Here is a 20121-nt window from a genome sequence, read left to right on the forward strand (position 1 = left end):
GTGCAAGACATAAAAGACGCTTAAATTTCATTAACATTTTGCTATCTCTTAATATTTTAATTAAACAGGGGTAAACAAGTTTTTTAATTTTTGCATTTGACACAGAGATACTCCTGACATAGTCATATTGTTATGAAACAATTTTTTTATTTAAAATTTAACTTATTTGCGTAGTTAACTGTGGAACATCCAAAGTCAACCTTTTGTGACTTGCTTATGTTTTATTAGCTAATATTTCTGCTCTATTAATATATCAATGTTAAAATAAATTTGTAGATTTTTAGGGCAAAGGTTCCAATGTAAAGGAAACATATCTCATTTGTTGAGAAACAATAGTTTAAACCATTGGAAAAAAATTATGTATTGGGCCAGTCCATGAAAAAGTAGTCACTTTGTCCCACACGTGATGGTTCATATATTTCATCAAAAAGTAATTATTTTTTAAAAAAAAGATGAAATCTTTTGTGTAAGGAATCACACATTCGTTTATAATTTGTTAAGCAATAAAATTTTTATCATTACCCTTTTAAATTATTATTTTTATCAAATACTAGCATTCCTGTACCCGGCATTGCTCGGGTAATGGAATTAGCAGGGGTTAACAGTGCTTGGTGCACCTAGTTTCGAAAATCCCCTATAATAATTATTTATTACCTATATTTTTTTCTAATTTTGAGAGGATCCCGGGGCCCCTGGACTCCATATATATATGCCCTTGTCCTTAACCGATCTTCAACTGTTATTAACGATTTTATTTTAAAGTATTGATTATCTTTGCAAACACAGGCCATCCACATTTTATTGTTATACCTATGTTTAAGCAAGAACTTCTTTGTATACAACATTTTTAGTTTTTTTTTTCCTGGTGCTAAAACTATTAAGCTGCTTGATGAACTGACGTTGAAGTAAGCTACGTAACATTGGCCGTGTGAAAAAAAGTCTTCTCCAAAATCGATCCCTGCTACTTTTAATGTCTGCACTTCTGACTTATTAACGGTTATTGCAAAGCAAACTTTTACAGAAAACTGCACTCTTCTAAATTCAAAAGGATAGTCTGCCTGTAATGATGTTCTTAAAAACTTCGCTTCTAGTTTTGAAAAAATGAAAGCAAAAGACAGAAACATTATTATTTGACTTGAGAAAAGCCTCGAAGAATCACGTGAGAAACAAAAACAATATCAAATTTAAAATTCGCTCTCGACCAAAAGTTGAGATGAAGTACTGAATAATGATTTGAATGGAGGAAAGCCTCCGAAAATAAGGGATTTAAATTTCAATGACAGGTTTTAATTTCACAGAAATTAAGGCATTTTAATTAATTTCTCCTGAACTAATCGACATTCCGAAAAAACCTTTCTTAGTGGATACTTTCATAATCATGTGGACATGCCTGCCAAACTTCAAGTCTGAGGCTTCAGCAGTATTAGCTGTGCGTTGATATATATATATGTTATCTCAGGACATTGATTTTTATATATTAAGATATGAGCCGTCACATGTGCGGGACAAAATTACCATTTTCCATGGAACGCCCAAGTGCTCAACAGTTTTATTTTCATCTTAAATTTTCATTTATTTTTTTATAACAATAGAAATTACACCATTATTTTGTGTTTTGCTTTTGTGATAAATAATTGAAATACAAAATTTTCTTATGGAATAAGAAAGATTGTTGAGAGCCAAAAACAGCTCATGAAAGGAAAAGAAAAAAGTATGCAGCATTTAGTTTGTGTGTTTACATATTTTTTTCGTGACAAAAAAAATTGCCTTAAAATTTTCTTTTTGCATTTTTTGAAAGCATAATCCCTCCCCCCCCTTTTTTTATAAACAAAACCTTCTCCTATTCTATAGTTTTAACTCTTTTTTTTTAGCCCACTTTCCTGTAAAAGTTAAAATAAGCATTAGAATGCTTCACATATTCTAACGATATCCCTTGAAGAAAAAAGGATAAAATAAACTGGAATCCATTTCTACGTATATTAGAAATTAAAATTTTAAAGTAGGGTTGTGTGGGGCAACTAAACGTTAAAAATAATGCTTTTTGATTGATTTATTTATTTTTGCTAATAACACATCAACAAAATTTTTTTGCTTCATTTTAAATAAGTCTGCTTTTGATTTATTTTTCTTGAAGTTTTTTTTACACATGCCTCTGTATTAAAACTTTTTGCTTCCTTAAGGTGTCAAGATAATGCGTCAGAAGGTCAAATTTTCTAAAGGTACATTTTGTTAAATTCTAACACTATGGCATTATCACTAATATTACTAACACCATTTAGTTCATTTTGCATGGAGAAAATTCAACCTAATGAAATTACTTAATTTGCACTTTAACTTACGGAGAAATTAAAAGCACTTTTTGAATGATTTAAATTTTGTTAGATATTCGCAATTTTTGCCAATGAATCTGCAGCACTGCATGCAATGTATTGTTTTTGGAATTTCTTTGACAAATTTTAATAATTCACAGTTTGACACATTTCACGCCTTTTTTAAATTGCTCTTATATAATGAAAAATAATTCTTCTTATCAATTTCAGTAAAAGATAGTTATGATTGGATATTTTTGGCTTGAACATATTTGTACTTGCCAGGTTATGTGCCTGCTCCTATTTCTGTGTTTTTAAAATCCAAATATGTATATAGTGTATATAAAGAGACAATAAAATCAGTTCAGTAGCTTAAGATTTTCAATTTGATTGCTGAGCTACGTTCTGTCATTACAAAAATATGTGTGCCAATGAAAACTAAATCGCAACAGAGAGCCAATGAAGGAAAGAAAGTGGCAGATTATGTAAATAATTAAAACAAAGCAGACTAAATTTCTAACAGAAACTTATCATCCGCATGTGAAAATAATGCTGGAAAAAAGAATAAAACTGCATATCAAGGCTATGTTTGCTACATGATTTTAATCATGGTATTAGTAGTACCTGCAAGAATTGAAATCCTTTTATTGACTTTTTAGGTCTCCAAAGCAGCTTTAGACGTATCAAAAATCTTGCTGAAGGGGCTGCTAAGTACTCAGACCTGGATCTGTATATCCAGGCTTTGCAGGGCAGGAGAACCTATACCTTTAAAAAGCCCAAGTTTTTTTTTTTCGTTTTTTCTAATAAGTACAAAATGCACTTAAACTTTTAACATTGAAATATTTTTGTAATACTTGAGTTAACTTCAAGGAAAAATTGAATATTTAGGAAAATCAATCAATCTTACATTATGAAAATATCTGGAGCTGTCAAAATACAAGTTTTAAGTAATTTTTTATGAGAGAAAAAAGAAGCAGATAGGAAGCGACTGAAGTCATCCCTAAAGTTAGAAAATTCTTAGCTTATGATCATGAAAATTCCCATAAAAATATTGAAGCAGAATGGAGTCGACTTTATAAAAAGGGAAATGTGACCTTCCTGGTATTCAGTAACTCTTGACTTTCATTATGCCTTTAACAGTTTGATGAAAAATTTAATCCAACTATGGGGAAAATGTTGAATTTTCAAATCTTTGAAATTTGGTAGCGACACCTAAAAACCATTTAATAGTCCTGAAAGTTTTATGGAAGTCTTATTTTAGGGCATAAGCCAAAAAAGGAGGATGCCCCATAAAGTACTCAAAAGTTCATTTTTAAGGACACCCTAATAAATACTTGTGTGTGTGTACAAACACCAAACTTTTTGTATAGAAAGAAAAACAATTTTTTGTTTAAACTCTTATAATTTACATGCCAAAAAAAAAAAAAATGTTGAAAAATTGATTAAGCAATGTATAAAAATCGCACCCTAATCAAACTTAGCTGCCTATTGAAAATTTGCACTAATTCAAAACGATTTTTGTTTTTTGAGCTTAGAAATTACTCACAGTTGGAAAACAGAAAAGCTTTTTTAGTAGTAAAAACTTTATGCACATTTCTAAGATGGAGAAATGGTATAGACTGCATAGTATATTTTTTAATATTTAGCATTTTTTATCACTTTCAGGTCTGAGCTATTTTGACTGCATATCTCCCTCCAGACTGGGGTTTTTTGGGCGCTTTGCATGATTTTTTAAAAAATACTTGGAAGATGTGTATTTTAGTAACTTTTATTGTATTACATACTTCAAGATGTTTTCTTCCGTAATAAAGGAACTATTTGAATGAAATAAAAATCAATTTTTAGTAAGAGATTGTCGAAAAAAGCATGTTATATTTTTTGAAAGTAAAAGCTTTGTAGCTAGTATCTAAAAAGGCTAGAAACGTATGAAACTCATACTTTTATAGCTAAGAGAGTAAAAATGTGACCCCGAGAGAGTCTTGGGCTTAGTTAACTTCACCAAAAATGGCAACCCGAGTGATGCTCTGGCATAGACCTCAAAGTGTTAAGTTTTCTGAGAAAATATAACTATTAAACTACATTTTAATTGGTAAAAAATCAATTTTCCCAGAGAAGTAAGGAAAATGTTTTTTTTTTTTATGACTTCTAAATTTCTGGAAATGTTACATCTTTAGTTTTGACATGTGTCACTTTTTTAAAATGTCAGTTTGCTATTTGATTGGGACTGTAATGTAATAATGTCTTGCAAATTAAGATGGATTGAAAATTTTCTTAATATTTCAAATTTCAGAACCCCCTATTTTTGAACCTCCAACAGTCAAAGAACCTTGGAAAGCAGAACCAATTGAAGAATGGGACTGTCACTTTATAATGAATGAAGGTGTTTATGAAGTATATCATGGACCAGCAAATTTGGAAGCGTCAAATAAATTTGAGTTTAATTATCCACATCTGGCTGAATTTGTTGCTGATTTGCAACTTGTGGGAGCTATGATTGCTGATGGGCCACTGTAAGATAGATTTTAATATTTCATGTAATATTTTATTAAGACTTATATTTCAATTCGACTGCTAAAATTAAAGTGCAAGCAAGACTATTTTTCTGTAAAAATTTTCCTTGGTTTTGATATAGAATATTTTTCTTTTTCTGATATTAAAATTTGAGCATGTGTGATAACATTTCTATAACAGTCCTGCTTCCAAAATCATAAATGTATATGCTAGAGGAAATACATTCTGCAGTAATATATTCCTGCCATAATTTGAACACCTTGTGTATAGTATAATTAGATATCCATTTTTTGAATATATTGAATACATATTATTATTTAAGGAGGGTATTGTAAATGTATTCCCTTCCCCTCTTTAAGACTTGTAAAAAGTGTTTTGTCAGACTAAGAGAAGTAATGTGAATCAAGATAAATAACATGGAATCTAGCATTGCTTAGTAGCCAAAAACTACTTATTGAAGTGTCTAAATTGATTTGTCAGTGATGAAAGGTAGTAAAATGACAAAATCACTAGCTACATAAACTCATATTATTGACATTATGAGCCCAGGGGTGCCCACCTGGATGGGGGGGGGGTCATGGTGCAGGACTGCACCATTGACGTTTTTAGGGGGGAGGTGTTTTGATAGGTATTTTTCTCATTTTCATGTGGTTCTTGCTTTTGGATTTTCTTTGAGATATTTAGGGGGGTGCACCCTTGCTCTTAGAGGGATGGGCACCCCTGATGAACACAGTCATAAAAGTTGTTCAAAGTGATACTGTAGTGCAGCATTTCTTAAATTCACATCAGTGATTGCAGAATTGTTCCACTTGAACCCTTAAGTTGCATTGCTGAGCCCTAGAATACCCTTCCCATAACAAATACTGCAATTTCTGCTGAATGTAACCATCTTCCTTATTTTGTGAAAACATTGTTTGAGCACTGTGTATTTGTATAGCAGTTGAGGAAAAAACTTAATTTAAGGTCTTTAGAACAGTTGAAAATTATCTCTTGTACTAACATTTTTGCAACATAACTTTTCTTTTGTAAATTAATTGAATTTTCCATTTTGAAAGTATCTTTCATTGCTTGGAAAAGTCTAAGTTATGCACAGTCTATGATGTTCCTAATTCCCATATATCTTCCTATGAATGTGAATAGAGATGATAGAATATTTGTCTCCTTTCAGTGCATGAGAAACTTAGGTATACTCGATCTAAAACAGTGTTACTCCATTAGTATTTCTTGAAGTCATATATACATATATACAGGGGCGGATCTAGAGGGGGGCCATGGGGGCCATGGCCCCTCCCAAAGCCTTGTGATTGTAGGAATTTTTTTAAGGAAAAAAAAGAAAAAAATATTGTGAGAAGATAACAAAATTTAACACATGTATTTTACTGAAAAGGAAGTATAGGTCTTAATTGGGAGATAACTTATATCCCTATCCTCAAAACAAAACTTTTATTTCCGAAATTTTTCTCCATTTTTACATCATTTCTTGATTCCAACTCCAGACACTTGGACGATCTCTAAATACTGCGGTTCTCAGAGTATATCTATTGTTCACAAGACCAAAGAGAGCCTAAATTTTCGTTTTTATGGCTTTAATTTAGAAACTTTCCCATGCCCTTTCACAAATGCCTTGAAATGAAGCAAAAAAATGCATTTTAAGTCTTTTATTTGGAAAAAATGTGGACGGAAATTAGCTTATCCAGCCCTTATCACATAACTTGCTTAAAAGCAACTTAAATGAATTTTTTTGGGACTTCAATTACAAACGAGTTTTGATAGGACCCCCTCCCTCCCTAGTTTATATCGTGATGATAGCTTTAAAAGGAGGTTTTTTGAAAAAGCTCACGAATATTCCATTCCTTTCTAAAATATGTATAAATATAGTTAAAAATCGAATTTTTAGAGCCTCAAAGGCAAAAAATTTCCAGGAAGGAAGGATTCTAAGCACCTCCACACCTTCTTAAATGTAAGCAAACATTACCAAAAGGTGTATTTTTAGGCTGGACAGCTGAAGAGCTAGAAGAGCACCCCTCCTCTTCTAACTTCTCAATGTATAATGACAGAATATTTTTTTTCTAAGCTTTATTTTCAAAAAGTATTTTGGGGCCAGCGCCCGAAACCTGACCTTTCTCCGTACATCATCAAAAATAGACAAAATATGTTTTTAGTTTCCTAATTTTCAAAAATTATTCGGAACTTTAAATTTTGAAACATTTTCGAGGGAGATTCCTAAATCCCCCCCCCCTCACCTAATTTCTCAATACCCCGAAAATTGAGTTTTTAAAACTTCATTTTAATAAAATTTCTGGGGAGTTATTAGGATCAAATTTCCCAATAGACAGAGTAGGCAGCTGACTAGGGCGGCAAGCTTTTCAGGGGTGACAAATTTGCTATTATAATACACGTTTCTTGAATTAAATTGTTATTCTTGAAAGTAAAATATTAGCATTCTTTCATTTTCCGCAGAGACAATTTTTTCTTGTAATTTAATAATGATTACTTTCACACATCTTATGAAAGTCAAATGTTTTTCAATCACGGTATTTATGAATCTTTTGGGAGATCACTGTGATCATTTCATCGGGGCGTCTCAGAATGTGAAATGCCATCATTTATTCATAAGTTTGACAGTTTGAATCTGGGGAACACTTTTTACGTTTTTTTTTTTTTTTGAGTCAAGGATATTTTGCTTCTTTTAGGGGGTGGGGGTGGCAGATTTCAAATTTGCCTAGGGGCGGCATGGAGCTAAATTCAGCCCTGGGGAGTTTGTTCAAAAATTTCGGATGGCCCCTCCCAAAACAATCGGCTGGATCCGCCACTGTATATATATATATATATATATATATATATATATATATATTGTCTGTCAGATATAAATAACATTTCATTTCAAAGTTGTTGTATTTTTTGTTTTGATAATCATGACTTTATTTCCAATTCTTTTTCATAAAATAAAACCCAGTTTTAAAATTATCATGTGATTAAACCTTCAAAAGTACATAACTGTTCCCTTTGTTCTACAAAATTGCTTGTATGTTTAGAAGTACAGTATGATCCTAGCCCCAGGGCTGGACTGGATTGTTGAAACAGCCCTGGCGATCACACAAAACCGGCCCTTAGCTCAATGGTAAATCTACCTCCCCTTCCCATGTCCAGAATCTTGTAAGTTTTAGGTTTTTTTTTTTTTTTTTTTTTTTTTTTTAAATGAAAGGAGGAAAGTGCAATAAAACGAATGCAGGGTCGTAGCAAGGTCAAAAACTTTAGGAGTGTAAAGCCCCTCAATTTTTTATCCATTTTAAAAGAAAACGAGAGAGAGAGAAGGAGAATGATTTTAGCGTCTGGTTTAGGAGGGTGTTATAACAAGATTGAAGTGTTAGTAATATAAACCTAATCGTAAGTATAATATTCTCTTAGATATATGGAGTTTTGGGGTTTCTTCGCCTGAAAGTTTCCGAAATTATATAGCTTTATAAACGCTGTTTTAGACAATTTTTAGTAGTGGGGAGGGGGGTGGGGTAGAAGTTCGAGAGCCCTCGCCCAGTAATTTTTGAAGATGAAACTTTAAAAATACCCGTGCAGACTATCTTTGATGATGATGGGGGAGGGGAGTGGATTTTTTTCGGAAAATTTTCAAAATTAGAGTTCTAAAAACAGTTTCAGATGATCTTTGGTGGGGTTAGTGAAGACGAGATTTGGAGGCCCTCCTCCGGAAATTATTCGAGTCAAAAGATCTTGAAATTGAATGGGGGAGTTTTCTTGGAGTCTCTTCCTGAAAATCTGCCAAAATTGTAGTTTTAAAAGAGCAGTTTTAGACTATCTTTGATACTTTTCGAGAGAGGAGAGGTTTGGGGCCCAGGCAATTTTTCAAACCTGAAAATCTAGAAACCCAGTTGTAGATCATCTCCAATGATGTTATGAGAAGAGGGGGTTCAAGGGCAATCCCTCAGAAATTGTTTAGAAGTGAACTCCTTAAACGAAGGTTTAGACAATCTTTATTGATATGGGGCGTTTCTAAGGGTTACGGGGGTGTACTCTCCTGGAAGTTTTTTGAAATTGAAGTTCTAAATATGCAGTTGTAGGTTGCAATTGTGGGATTCCGGAATTCTCTCCCGAAATTCTTTTTAAGTCAAAGTTTCAAAGAATGATGGGGAGGGAGAGTTTCTAGTCTTCTTTATCGAAATTGAATTTCTTCATAGTTGTTAGTTGCAATTGTGCTGTTTCAAAACTCTTTCCCAGAGTGCTTCAAAAATCAAAGTTTTAATAACACACTTCCAGGCTACTTTTGGTGACGTAAAATGAAGGAATGAGGTAATAGGAACCCCTTCTTTTCTATCCTCTCTTTATTTATTCCAATTGTAGTTAAAACTGTTGTGGAAAACCTACCCTCAGTTTTTCTTCTCCAAAACCACTGGATTGCTTTGATTGGTATGTACAGTTTAGTATGTTTATCTATTTTTTATTCTAAATATCACCTCCTGAATCTTTTGATTAAGTGTTTCTTTTTTTTTTACATTTAAACACTTAGAACAAGTGGTGTGCATATTCATTGCAATATTTTAACTCCCCCACTGTATTTTAACGTTTTTTCCCCCTATTTAAAACATATTTCGGTGGCTTCTGTGTTTTTCTCCATTTAGCTATGATTTTGGTGGTGATATTTTATGTAAACAATTAACAATGTAAGTATGTCGGTGGCTCCTATGAGGCTATCAATTTTGTTTATCTTTCATTTTTTTTAACTGAAGCTTATCACAAGTTTATATTATACACAATTATTTTATTTATTTTTTTCGTTGAAAAAAGTTTGAAACATACATTTGGTGACTTTTAATTAGATAATCTTAATATTTCAGAATTTCAGATGATTCTATTTTACAAAAACACTACCTTTTAAAATTTTTCAGAATAAATACTTTTTGCTACTTTTATTCAATTTGTTCATTTATTATTATGATTTTAATGTTTTAATACAGCAAAGTTTTTTTTTTTTTTTTGTGCATTGCTAAAATATAATTGGAATGAAATTCTGAAAAAGGGTGGGGGGGGGGGGGGTAGCACCCTCTATACCCCTTTGCAGACCACCCTGAAGTACACTCAGGGCCAAGGAGAGGCCATGCCAGCCTCGTCGGAAATTAGAGGCTCGCCTCAGAATCACTATCGTATGTTTTTAATGACGAAAGAGGGTTGAAAAATCAACAGACAGGGGGCCCAGCTTTGACTCTTGACGGGCCCTGAGTAACACTCAATAAATGCCTTGTGGACACGCCTGGTATTAAACCTATATCCAGTGCATGATTGCCTCCCTAGCCTCTATTAAACATAGGCCTGGCCCAAGCACCACCAAATTGTGACGGTCCTTCAAACTTGTATTCAATAAGAAGGTGTTGCGAAAAAAAACGAGCTGATGTGTGCATCACATGACTTCCCTTTTACTCCAATTTAATGTAATTTCCCTATTATTGGCAATTTTAATGTGATTCATTAGTTTACTCTCTAAATATCACAACAGTGGCCTAATTACAAACCAAATTAGAAAAAAAAAGTCACCAAATTTGACGTCAAGTTTACGACAAAACTTGGCCTTCAGAAGACTGGTGATATATCGCCAAGTGTTAATTAAAACGCCAACAAATTAAAACACCACTTGAGTTTACATCAAAATTAACAATGATTTCCCGCCAAAAAAGGACAAGAAACCCCTTTAGAAACACTCAAATGCAACCAAAAGAGGAGGGACACACTAGACCCCACTAGGAGTCTACGTTCCAAATTTCAACTTTCTATGCCATACCATTCATGAGTTATGCGACATACATAGGCACATACATACATACAGACGTCATGAGAAAACTCGTTGTAATTAACTCGGGAATCGTCAAAATGGATATTTTGTGTGTCTATATGTTCTTAGACACTTATCCAAGTGTGGTCGAGTCGAAAAAAAAACCTCAACATTCATTCGGGGGTGAGCAAAATGGAAATGTAGGTTGATTTTTGAGTGAAAATTTTTTTGCGAATACAATACATCCTTTTTTGTAAAAGGAAGTAAGAAAGGAGTTTAACCACAAGTCGCAACCAGCCCCGTGACCCACCGGCCCCTGCCTAGCCCTTTGAGGCATATTGACTTAATATGAGTCTAAAGCTTGACCACAGAGAGATGCCTGATGAGCTTGAAGCGGAAACATCATTTGTAATAATTAGAATCAACCAGAAAGTGCCGAGTAGTAAGAGGTAAGTTCTCCCCAGACCCGGATCTGCATATCGGCAAACCCCGCAGTGTGGGGGGGGGGGAGGATGTCCGTAAAAGACCCAACGGCCCAAAAAATTGCAGAAAAATTTTAAAACAACTAGCACTAAGGATTATTAACATTATAAATTTACACTGCTGACATGTGCAGAGTGGCCCAACAGACTTTGTTGCAGGGGGGCCCAAAATTTATACATCCGGGCCTGGTTCTCGCTAATTCTATCTGTTACAAAATAATAACAAATTAACTTACAAATGATGTTTCCACTTCAATCTCATCTGCCATCCATCCATAGTCAAGCCTTTTATTTATTTTTTAGTCGACTAATAAAGTGGCTTCAACTGAATCCAGTTGAAATTTAAAAAAAAAAGGTTTTAAGTTATGTGTCTCAAAGGGTAAATATCTTTTTCTTTTTCAGAAAATCCTTTTGCTACCGAAGATTGACATATCTTTCTGCAAAATATCAGTTGCATGTCTTGCTAAATGAGCTCCGAGAATCGGCTGCTCAAAAAGCTGTACCTCATAGAGATTTTTATAATACAAGGAAGGTAATTCATTTTATATTTGTATTAGAATGCTTGTTTTTTGACATTTGAAGTTTTATGTCATCTTTCGAGCTGTTTGTAAAGTGAATACAAGCGTCATCTCCATTTGTTTGTAATTTTCGTTGATTTTATGTTATAGTTATCTTATAATGAAAGAACATTTTATGGATTATAATTATCTAAAAAGCTTTGTTGAAGGTTTTGAAACAAGTTCTACCTCTGAAGTAAGGACTCTTTATTACAGAAGATAAGGTTCTTCTTTTTTCCAGTGTTTGAATAGAGAAAAGTAACCACTACATTAATGCATTGCTTAGAGAATTTCTTGAAAGTTTTCAGAGTTGAAAATGTTTTAGAGAATTTCTTGAAAATTTCTTCAAAATGTAATAGCTGGGTCAATCCATACAGGTTCGACGGATAGGTGCGCTTGACCATTTTTAATTTTTTTTGAAACTCATATCCCTAAAAGTTGCATTTGGAAGATGTTTAAAACCACATTTATTTTTTCTCTAAACTGGACCTTTGATTTTTTAGAGGTAATCAAAAGTGGTTTTCGTAGTCAAAAATGGGACTTTTAGACCTTTGCATTTAGGCCAAAATCTATTTGAATTACATTTATGGCAGTTAATTTAACACTTTGATGTTGAAGTGCATAAAATGATAGTCTTGCATGCTGAGTTACGTGGCTGTAACTTAATAATTAAAATAATGGCAACAGGTTAAAGTTCAAGGTCAAATTAAAAATTTTTACTCACTTCAAAGGGATTTAACTCGCGTAGGGGGCGGAAACACAAAATGAAATACAGCAAAAACTAATCACTGGAACCACACTAATAAGAATATGTAACTGTTGCTGTGTGTGAGTTTACCCTTTATGGGGGGGGGGGAGCTCAAAAATCGGAAAAATGACATTTTTAGTAATTACAGTAAACCAAAAGAGGATGGAATTAAAAATAAAAATTACTTGGCCAATTAAATATTCCATTCAAGTACTATACATGTTATATATATTGTTTTGTGTATTTGGTTTGTGAAAAAGATAAAGGTCTTTGAAATTGAGCAATTTTGCTAGTTAATTCACACACTAAAACCGAAATAAAAAGTGTGCAAACTTCATTGCACCTTCTTAAATTACATAAATTGTGCTCTATATAATATATTATACTGAAAAAATATATTGTAAGCATAAAAATAATTATTTTAATTTGATAACTTAGAAATATTTGGACATGAATGAGTAGTTCATACTTGATTGGCAGCTTAAGTAGTTAATTTATAGACTATACTGGTAATTTACACACACAAATTTTCAATACATACAAACATACGCTCTGTACATTAACTTATCTAAATTTCCTTAAACATATGCAAAAATTAAATTAGATACAAAATTTAAATTTAAAAAAGTGCGTTTTTTTATTTCTTGATTGAGTGTAGTTTTGAGAAAATGAACTCACCTAGTAGTTCTATATTTATAATAGTGACTCAAGTATATGGCGTTTTGGAATGCTTTACCAAGGCACATACATAATTTGATACTTTGAAACTGTACCAGGACCAAAACAATGACAGGGGTTCAAAATTTAGTGATCAACACAAGCTATGTAATAACCTTTTTGGCAATAATGGGCCTTTTCTTTTAAAAGTCTTTTTAGTACGACACTATTCTTCATATCTATTGCTAGTGAACAATTATTTTACTGTGATAATATTTAAATAGGGTGGCATAAAGCAGTGATTAGATCTTGTATTGGGGATTTTATTTGCAGAGTCAAACCTTTCTTGCAGCATTTTTTAGCTAGTTTAATATACTGAGTGCTCACAAGGATACATGCAATGTTTAGTTGCAAAAATGCAGAAGGTATACATTTCTGTAAGAATTTAAATGTGACTTCTAGTAGTTCTTTGTAACCTAGTCTTAGTATCAATTATTTTTACGGTTCCTCTGATTCCATTACATTGTCCATTGCCATGTGATATTGCATAGAAATGCCATTCAGCTCTGAAGTTGACATCTGTTTCGTGATTATATAAATTAACATTCTTTCTATTTTTGTAGTGTATTTGAGTAAAATATTTCAGTATGCCACACAGTGTACTCCATATATACCGTATACTCTCAAATATTTTTTAAAAATATAGCGTATACCCTCAAACTTCAAATATTTTCATATTATGACGCATACCAGGGGCGGACTGGATATGTGGGAATTTGGGCAAATGCCAGAAGGGCCGGTTCCCCCGAGGGCCGCCGAAAACAGATCAGAGCAGCAACAACGAAATTTTCGGGCCAAAATACCCGAAATAAAATGCCTTAAAATACCAAGAGCTCGGGGAAAGGTTTTAGAACATTGTGGAGTACCGAAATTTTTTTCATAGGGGTCGGGCCCGAGGAGAGGTCATGTCAGCTTAGTCTGAAACACAGGGCCGCCGAGAACCAAGGCAGCCCCCTTGTCAGTTTGGTCATTCCCCCCCCCCCTCCCTTCTGCAGAAAACTTATCAAACTTATTCCACTCCAATCCTGATCTGGGCCTTTTCACGTGCCGGGTCCCCAGTTTACAACTAGGCTGACATGGTCTTTCGTTGTTCCTGCGGAAATAAGAGGCCCGGCTTGGAGTCCAAGCAGTATAAATTTTACAATTTTCATGAAGGGATGGATGGTGGGCCGTGGTCCCCCCTTGTAACACTTCTCATACATATGTGTGTGTGTGTGTTTGTATGACGTAAAGTTTACACAGGGCAGCCGCTACCAGCAATAAGGCCCGGTACCAATTTTGAATTCCGGGTCCCCATGACCCCCCACCCCCACCATTGCATATTTTTGTATCGTCGCTTCATTTCCTCTCACTCACATATTTCAAAATGAATAGTTTTAAATTGCATTCACATGTGATGTTGCATTGTCTAGCTGCTTCTGAATTTTTAAGTTTTAACGCAGATTTGAAAACTTTAATTTGAAGTTTGCATAAAAGTATATTTTCAAATTCAGTAGTAAAAATTGGACAATTTGTCATGTCTGAGATAAGTGAGGTAACATGATATAGTATGAATTTTCAGTAATGCGAAGTTGGAAGGACCAAGGAAAAAAGTTCGGAGTTTGAACTAAAAAGGGGGCAGGGAGGTTGCATTTGCATCTCATTTCCTCTGAGGTCTGGTTAAGCTTACGGTGACTTTGTTCCCTGTCCTTCCTGGACGGAAAAAGGCCGGTCGGGAATAAATGCAGCTTAATATTTTAATAAAATTAGAACCTCTTCTTATCGTCGAAAATAAGAAAAATCTCTGCTTCAATATTTAAAGCCTTTTACATCTGTTTGTGGCCTAGTGATTCGCTTCACGGCAGTTTCACAGCCGCTTTTCACGAATAGTCACTTGTACAATCTAGCACTTTAAACTTTCTCTTCCTTGCGGGGATTGCCCTGCTAAGAAAATTGATGTTAATCGAAGACGTTCCTCTTGACAAGAAAGAAAACGGTAAAAAAGAAACATCAGGAATTGGGAAAGGCGATCCTATTGTCTCGTAACATACATTTCTTGACGTTCACTTGAATAAAAAGCAATAAAAGTAACCTTCTTCCAATTCCCCCAATTCCCTCCCATTCATCTGAAGTACATGTAATCTCACTTTTTTTTACGATGGTTTTTTTTGTCGAAATACTCATTTTAGAGTGACCAGTACTTGTTATTATATCTTATCTAAAAGAATCTCCCTCTCATATCAGGAATATAGGAGCAGAGCTGTGGGAAGTACACACCAATACAAAACAGCGGAAATGCTCAAATATCCCTTTTCTACAATTAAACGTCATAAAGCTGTCAACATGATGTGTTTCTCTCAGCTTGATGAAACGGATGAAAGCTTGTGTCCCCCACTGGCCTTAGGGGAATATCGTTACACTGTTCTATTGACCGTAGTCCCTGTTACAGGAATTGAGAGGCATTATATGTCCTCATCAACTGCCGTCAAATTTGAAGTCTTTTTTGCATGTCTTGAGGCTCGGCCTCAGAATCATTCTCTAAATAGTATCTTCTCTAGCTCATACCACTTACTTTTTTCTGATAGTTTTTCCTTTTCTATTTTTATTCCCAGGAGATTTTTTGCTCATCATGTATAGTTTAAGATCAATTTTAAGATTGGTCAATAATAATAATAATAATAATAAATCAAGAGTAGTATTTAGAAAGAGAGCCAAAGTTTGCGAAAAAGAATCCCAACAACCTTCATCTTTTTTATCACCATGGTTAAATGCTAAAGACAGTAGCAGAGCAGGTAAGGCATAGTTTATATAATTTGAACGATGTAATATGAATTTGTTGAGTATTACCATTTTTCTCGGAGAAAAATAAAGCAGATTCAGTTTAAAGTTCTGAGGCTGCCGAATTTTTTTTTTGGGAAAATGTTACAGTTTTTTAGACATAAAGGGAGCTAAAATCAAATGAGAAATTTTGACTTAGTTTCAATACATTTCTGCCTTGTACACAATATTTTAAATGCTTAAAACATCAGCGCCAATCAATGTGTTAAAAATCAGCTATTTTTATTTTTAAAGAATATTTTTCAGTTTACTTTCTCTGTCATAAACCCTGAGTTTCACTTTCGGTTTTCAATTGTTGTCAAAAACATAATTGTTGTCAAAAATATTAGTAATTATAAAGTTATCACACTTCTGCGTTTTAATTGTTGCCAAAAAATAATGACTAAATGCATTAATAATAAATTTAACAAATTAATTTCAAAGCTGAACTTAAGAAACCATATATTTGCGGGTGTATTTAAAAGTGCTTTTTTCCCCCTCTATACTTGTCCAAAATGCTTTTAAATTCGAGCATGCAAATCAACAGTATTGAAAAAAGATGAGTAGTAAATATAAGCTATTCTCTCTTTATGTGCAATACATGTATATTAAAACGAAAGTCAATACAGTTTTTTTTTTCCAAAGAAGGAAAGGTAACTAGTGAAAGGTACACCTCAAATAAATTTCAAAACGTAAAAACTTTAAAATAAAATGTAAAAAATGTTTTTTTTTTAAATTATTTCTATAAGCCTAATTTGCACTAAAAAGTATGAAACAAAATAAGTAATATGATTTCTTGATTAAAACACTAAAAAATTGCAGTTGATCTTAATCTTTTTGTTTAGGAAAACTCTGAAGCAGCCAATAAAATTTGATTTAAAAATTTGAGATAATAGGAAGTAGGCGGTATACAGCTTTTTATGAATAACTTTTACTATACTGCCTCTATTTCTTCTTCTCTGAATTTTTAATTTCAATTTTATTGGCTGCTTGTGAATTGCCCTATACAAAGGATATTAAAATCAACTGCAATTTTTCAGTTTGCAATTTACGAAACCATATACTTATTTTATTTTATACTTTTTAGTGCGAACCAAGCTTTTAGATATAGTCTTTAGAATTGTTTGACAAGCATTTCTTTACATTTCATCACAGCTCTTAAACGGTACTTTTAATGCATTTATAATTAAATGCAAATAACCTGGAAAAAGTGCTTTTTTTCAATTATTTATTTTTTAAAGTTTAATAGCGAGTTTTATTTTCAAGCGCATTATTATATGTTTTCCAGATGCATACTATAATAATTTAATACAAAAAAGAATGTTATTTAACCAGGGATGCCCGATGAGAGGTCAAAGAAGGTCACTATGACCTCCCAAAAATTAATTGTTTAGCAAACTTTGTCTGAAGAATCGGAAATTTCCTTAAAAGTACGTAATGGTGCACACTTGTATTTTATCATTCTGTAAAATTTGGGCCTCCATTTCACAAATTGAGAATTTTCCTTGATGGGGAGGGGGTGGGCGCCGAGCCGAGGTCTTGCCCTTGTTCAAAAATGACCTAGTTACGTCCCTGAAACTGCTTTTATGTCATAGCACATAAACTCAAAATAAAGTCAAGATCCCAGAGGAGAATGTAATAAGCCTAGAGGAGAAACATTTTCATTTAAACAGCTATTAATTCTTGCGAAGTGCATATCGGTCTTAACAAAAGCAGACTTAACCTAGTAAATATTTTTTTAAAAAAATGCTAATTTTATTCTCTTTGATAACTATGAATTTAATATTTCATCACTTTGTTCAAAAGGTTTTATAATAATTTGTTTTGAATTTAGTTGCATACTTTAAAATGGTTCAAAAGAAAGAAAAAAAAGGAAAAAGAAAAGCTTTGGTTTTCATGAAATATGTTTTCCCTCTAACGTATAATTATCCTAATCTAAGGGAACATAAAAATTAAAAGAATTAACTTTCCATTGATCAGGCATATAATGATATAATTAATAAAATTTTATAAGTTGTAGGGCTCGGGACGGAAATGTGACGAGCCACAAGGAGTAGTGACTTTTGGATCAAAATTTTTGTTTCTCATAACTAATATTGAATTAAACATTACAATAGATTATATTATTTTAAACATATATCTGGTTTTTGTATTGCAGAATGTAAAATGTATAATACCTTTGAAAAATTCTACAAATACTTTTATAAGCTGGAAATGGACCTAGTGAAAATTCACATCATGTATCATATCACATTCTTGCCCCGAGCCCTTCAATTGCAATCGTGAAACAACAAAATTAGTATTACAACGCTTGTTTATGGTGTTTACTTGCATAAGAATGCATCTGTTTCAGATTTCCTGTAGTACCTCCTCCCCCCCCCCCCATGGGCGCCCATATGCAAAACTTTATGCAGGAGGGGGCTTAAATATTTTCCCCATGGTTTAGCAAGATATTTTCCACATGGAAACCGATTTCAATACAGATTAAAGTTATTAAATTTTGGCATTTTTAATAAATTGGCATAATTAATTTTTGGCTTATTCAAAAATGGCTGGAGAAGAAATGTTTTTACATTTTGCAAAGGAAAAAAGTACTAAAAGCAAGGAAGTTCTAATTTCTAAGGTGCTGGAGCTTGAGCCCCCACTTGTTCCCCATATCGGCGCCTCCCCCCCCCCCATGGGCCGATTGATTTGAAAAATCCCAGGGCCGAATTTCCTTCCCAGTCCGCCCCTGTCGCATACATATGTTGTGCGTAATGGATTACTGGGAGTATACCCTCAGACATTGGCGTCGTCAGCTGAAATTTATTAGGGGGGACCATTCTGACTCTGTCATTTTCAAGTTGCATTAAGAAAAATTCGTGTGTGTATATATATATATATATATATACAGTTGGCACTTTTTTAAACGACTTTTAACACTACAGTGGGCCATCTGGGACCGTGAAGAGCCGTCGTTAAACAGAGAGCCAACTGTATATATAATGGGTTTACATTTAATACGATACTTTTAAACGGGTACATCTTGATTTACATAATTACACAATAAGAAAAATAATTAAATACTAACAAATACATTTTTTCTAGACTGCACATGGGATACAAATATCCGTGCTATTTTTTTTTTTTGATCAATTTCGTCCAAGATGTTTTTGTGAACTTAGCATAAAGCAACATGATTCAACCGCTTTTGTGTCATAGTCGACCTTAGATATAATTTCAGCTTTCTCAGCGCACTGAAGCTTCTTTCAACTTTACACGACGAAGGGCGGCACACCAAGAATAGCCGCACCAAATTTTCAACATTTTGAAACAGTGGACAGTTGAATTAACCGTTCTATATGAATGAAATCTTCAAAAACGAAATCCAACTTTATTGAATCAGTCGCTTTATGGAATCAAAGCTGTTTAGAACAAAATGTGACTCATATAAGCCGCGACAACTGTATAATTAAATTTTTATATTACATAGTGATAAACCCTGTTGCTCTAAGTTCTTGGCACAAGTTGGATTCGAAGGAGTTTAATTTGATGTTTTTTAATTAAAATATTAAAGTATATAATTCACCGTTATGACATACACGAACCTACGAAAAACACAACTACAGAAATAAAATAAGACACAAATAATTAAGCTCTCATAATATCATATTTTAATAATGCTACCTTTTAAAGTTTTTTCTTAATTTTTTCAGGTTTTTTGTAACAAATGCACCAAAATTTTGCTTTTTTGTTGAATCATCCATACACTCAATGCATATGAAACCAAAAAACAGCAAAAACCATGCCCATGTAAATACATTAATTTCTGATTTCTCAAAGTCAGCAGGGAAAGTGCCCCTCCTGATCCTCTTTAAGCGACAGTCCTGCCTTGAGAGGCACACCCCACAGATTAAGTACTGGCCTACACAGAGAACAAACAGCATTTGGTGTATAATTGAATTCTGATCAGCGGACGATGGGAAAGAGATAGAGAAATGAACTGCTTTTTTCTGACACGTGACTATCAGTTTTAAAATGGGTTATTTCAATAAAATTTGTTCAGTAAAGCAGGATTATTAATGGATAATTTTCTGTTAAGCTTTAATAACTAAAAGGAATATTATTTATTCCATTAAAATTTATAAAAGTTGAAACATTTCAAAAAAAAAAGAGAGAAAGTTGAACGCAAAAGCTCCGATAGGACTCACAATGTCAAAATATTGACTGTAAAGCATACCTGATT

General features: G+C 33.2%; 1 protein-coding gene across 1 annotated transcript in view; it reads left to right on the top strand.

The window, feature by feature from the left end:
- LOC129234176 (AMP deaminase 2-like) overlaps positions 1-20121 on the top strand; it is a 65056-nt gene that overhangs the window by 17269 nt on the left and 27666 nt on the right. Inside the window, exons 5-6 of the mRNA XM_054868087.1 lie at positions 4600-4819; positions 11481-11610. Coding sequence (XP_054724062.1) covers positions 4600-4819; positions 11481-11610 — 350 coding nt within the window. The remainder of the gene's footprint in view (positions 1-4599; positions 4820-11480; positions 11611-20121) is intronic.

Source organism: Uloborus diversus, chromosome 1 (assembly GCF_026930045.1).
Source record: "Uloborus diversus isolate 005 chromosome 1, Udiv.v.3.1, whole genome shotgun sequence".
Lineage (NCBI taxonomy): Eukaryota > Metazoa > Arthropoda > Arachnida > Araneae > Uloboridae > Uloborus > Uloborus diversus.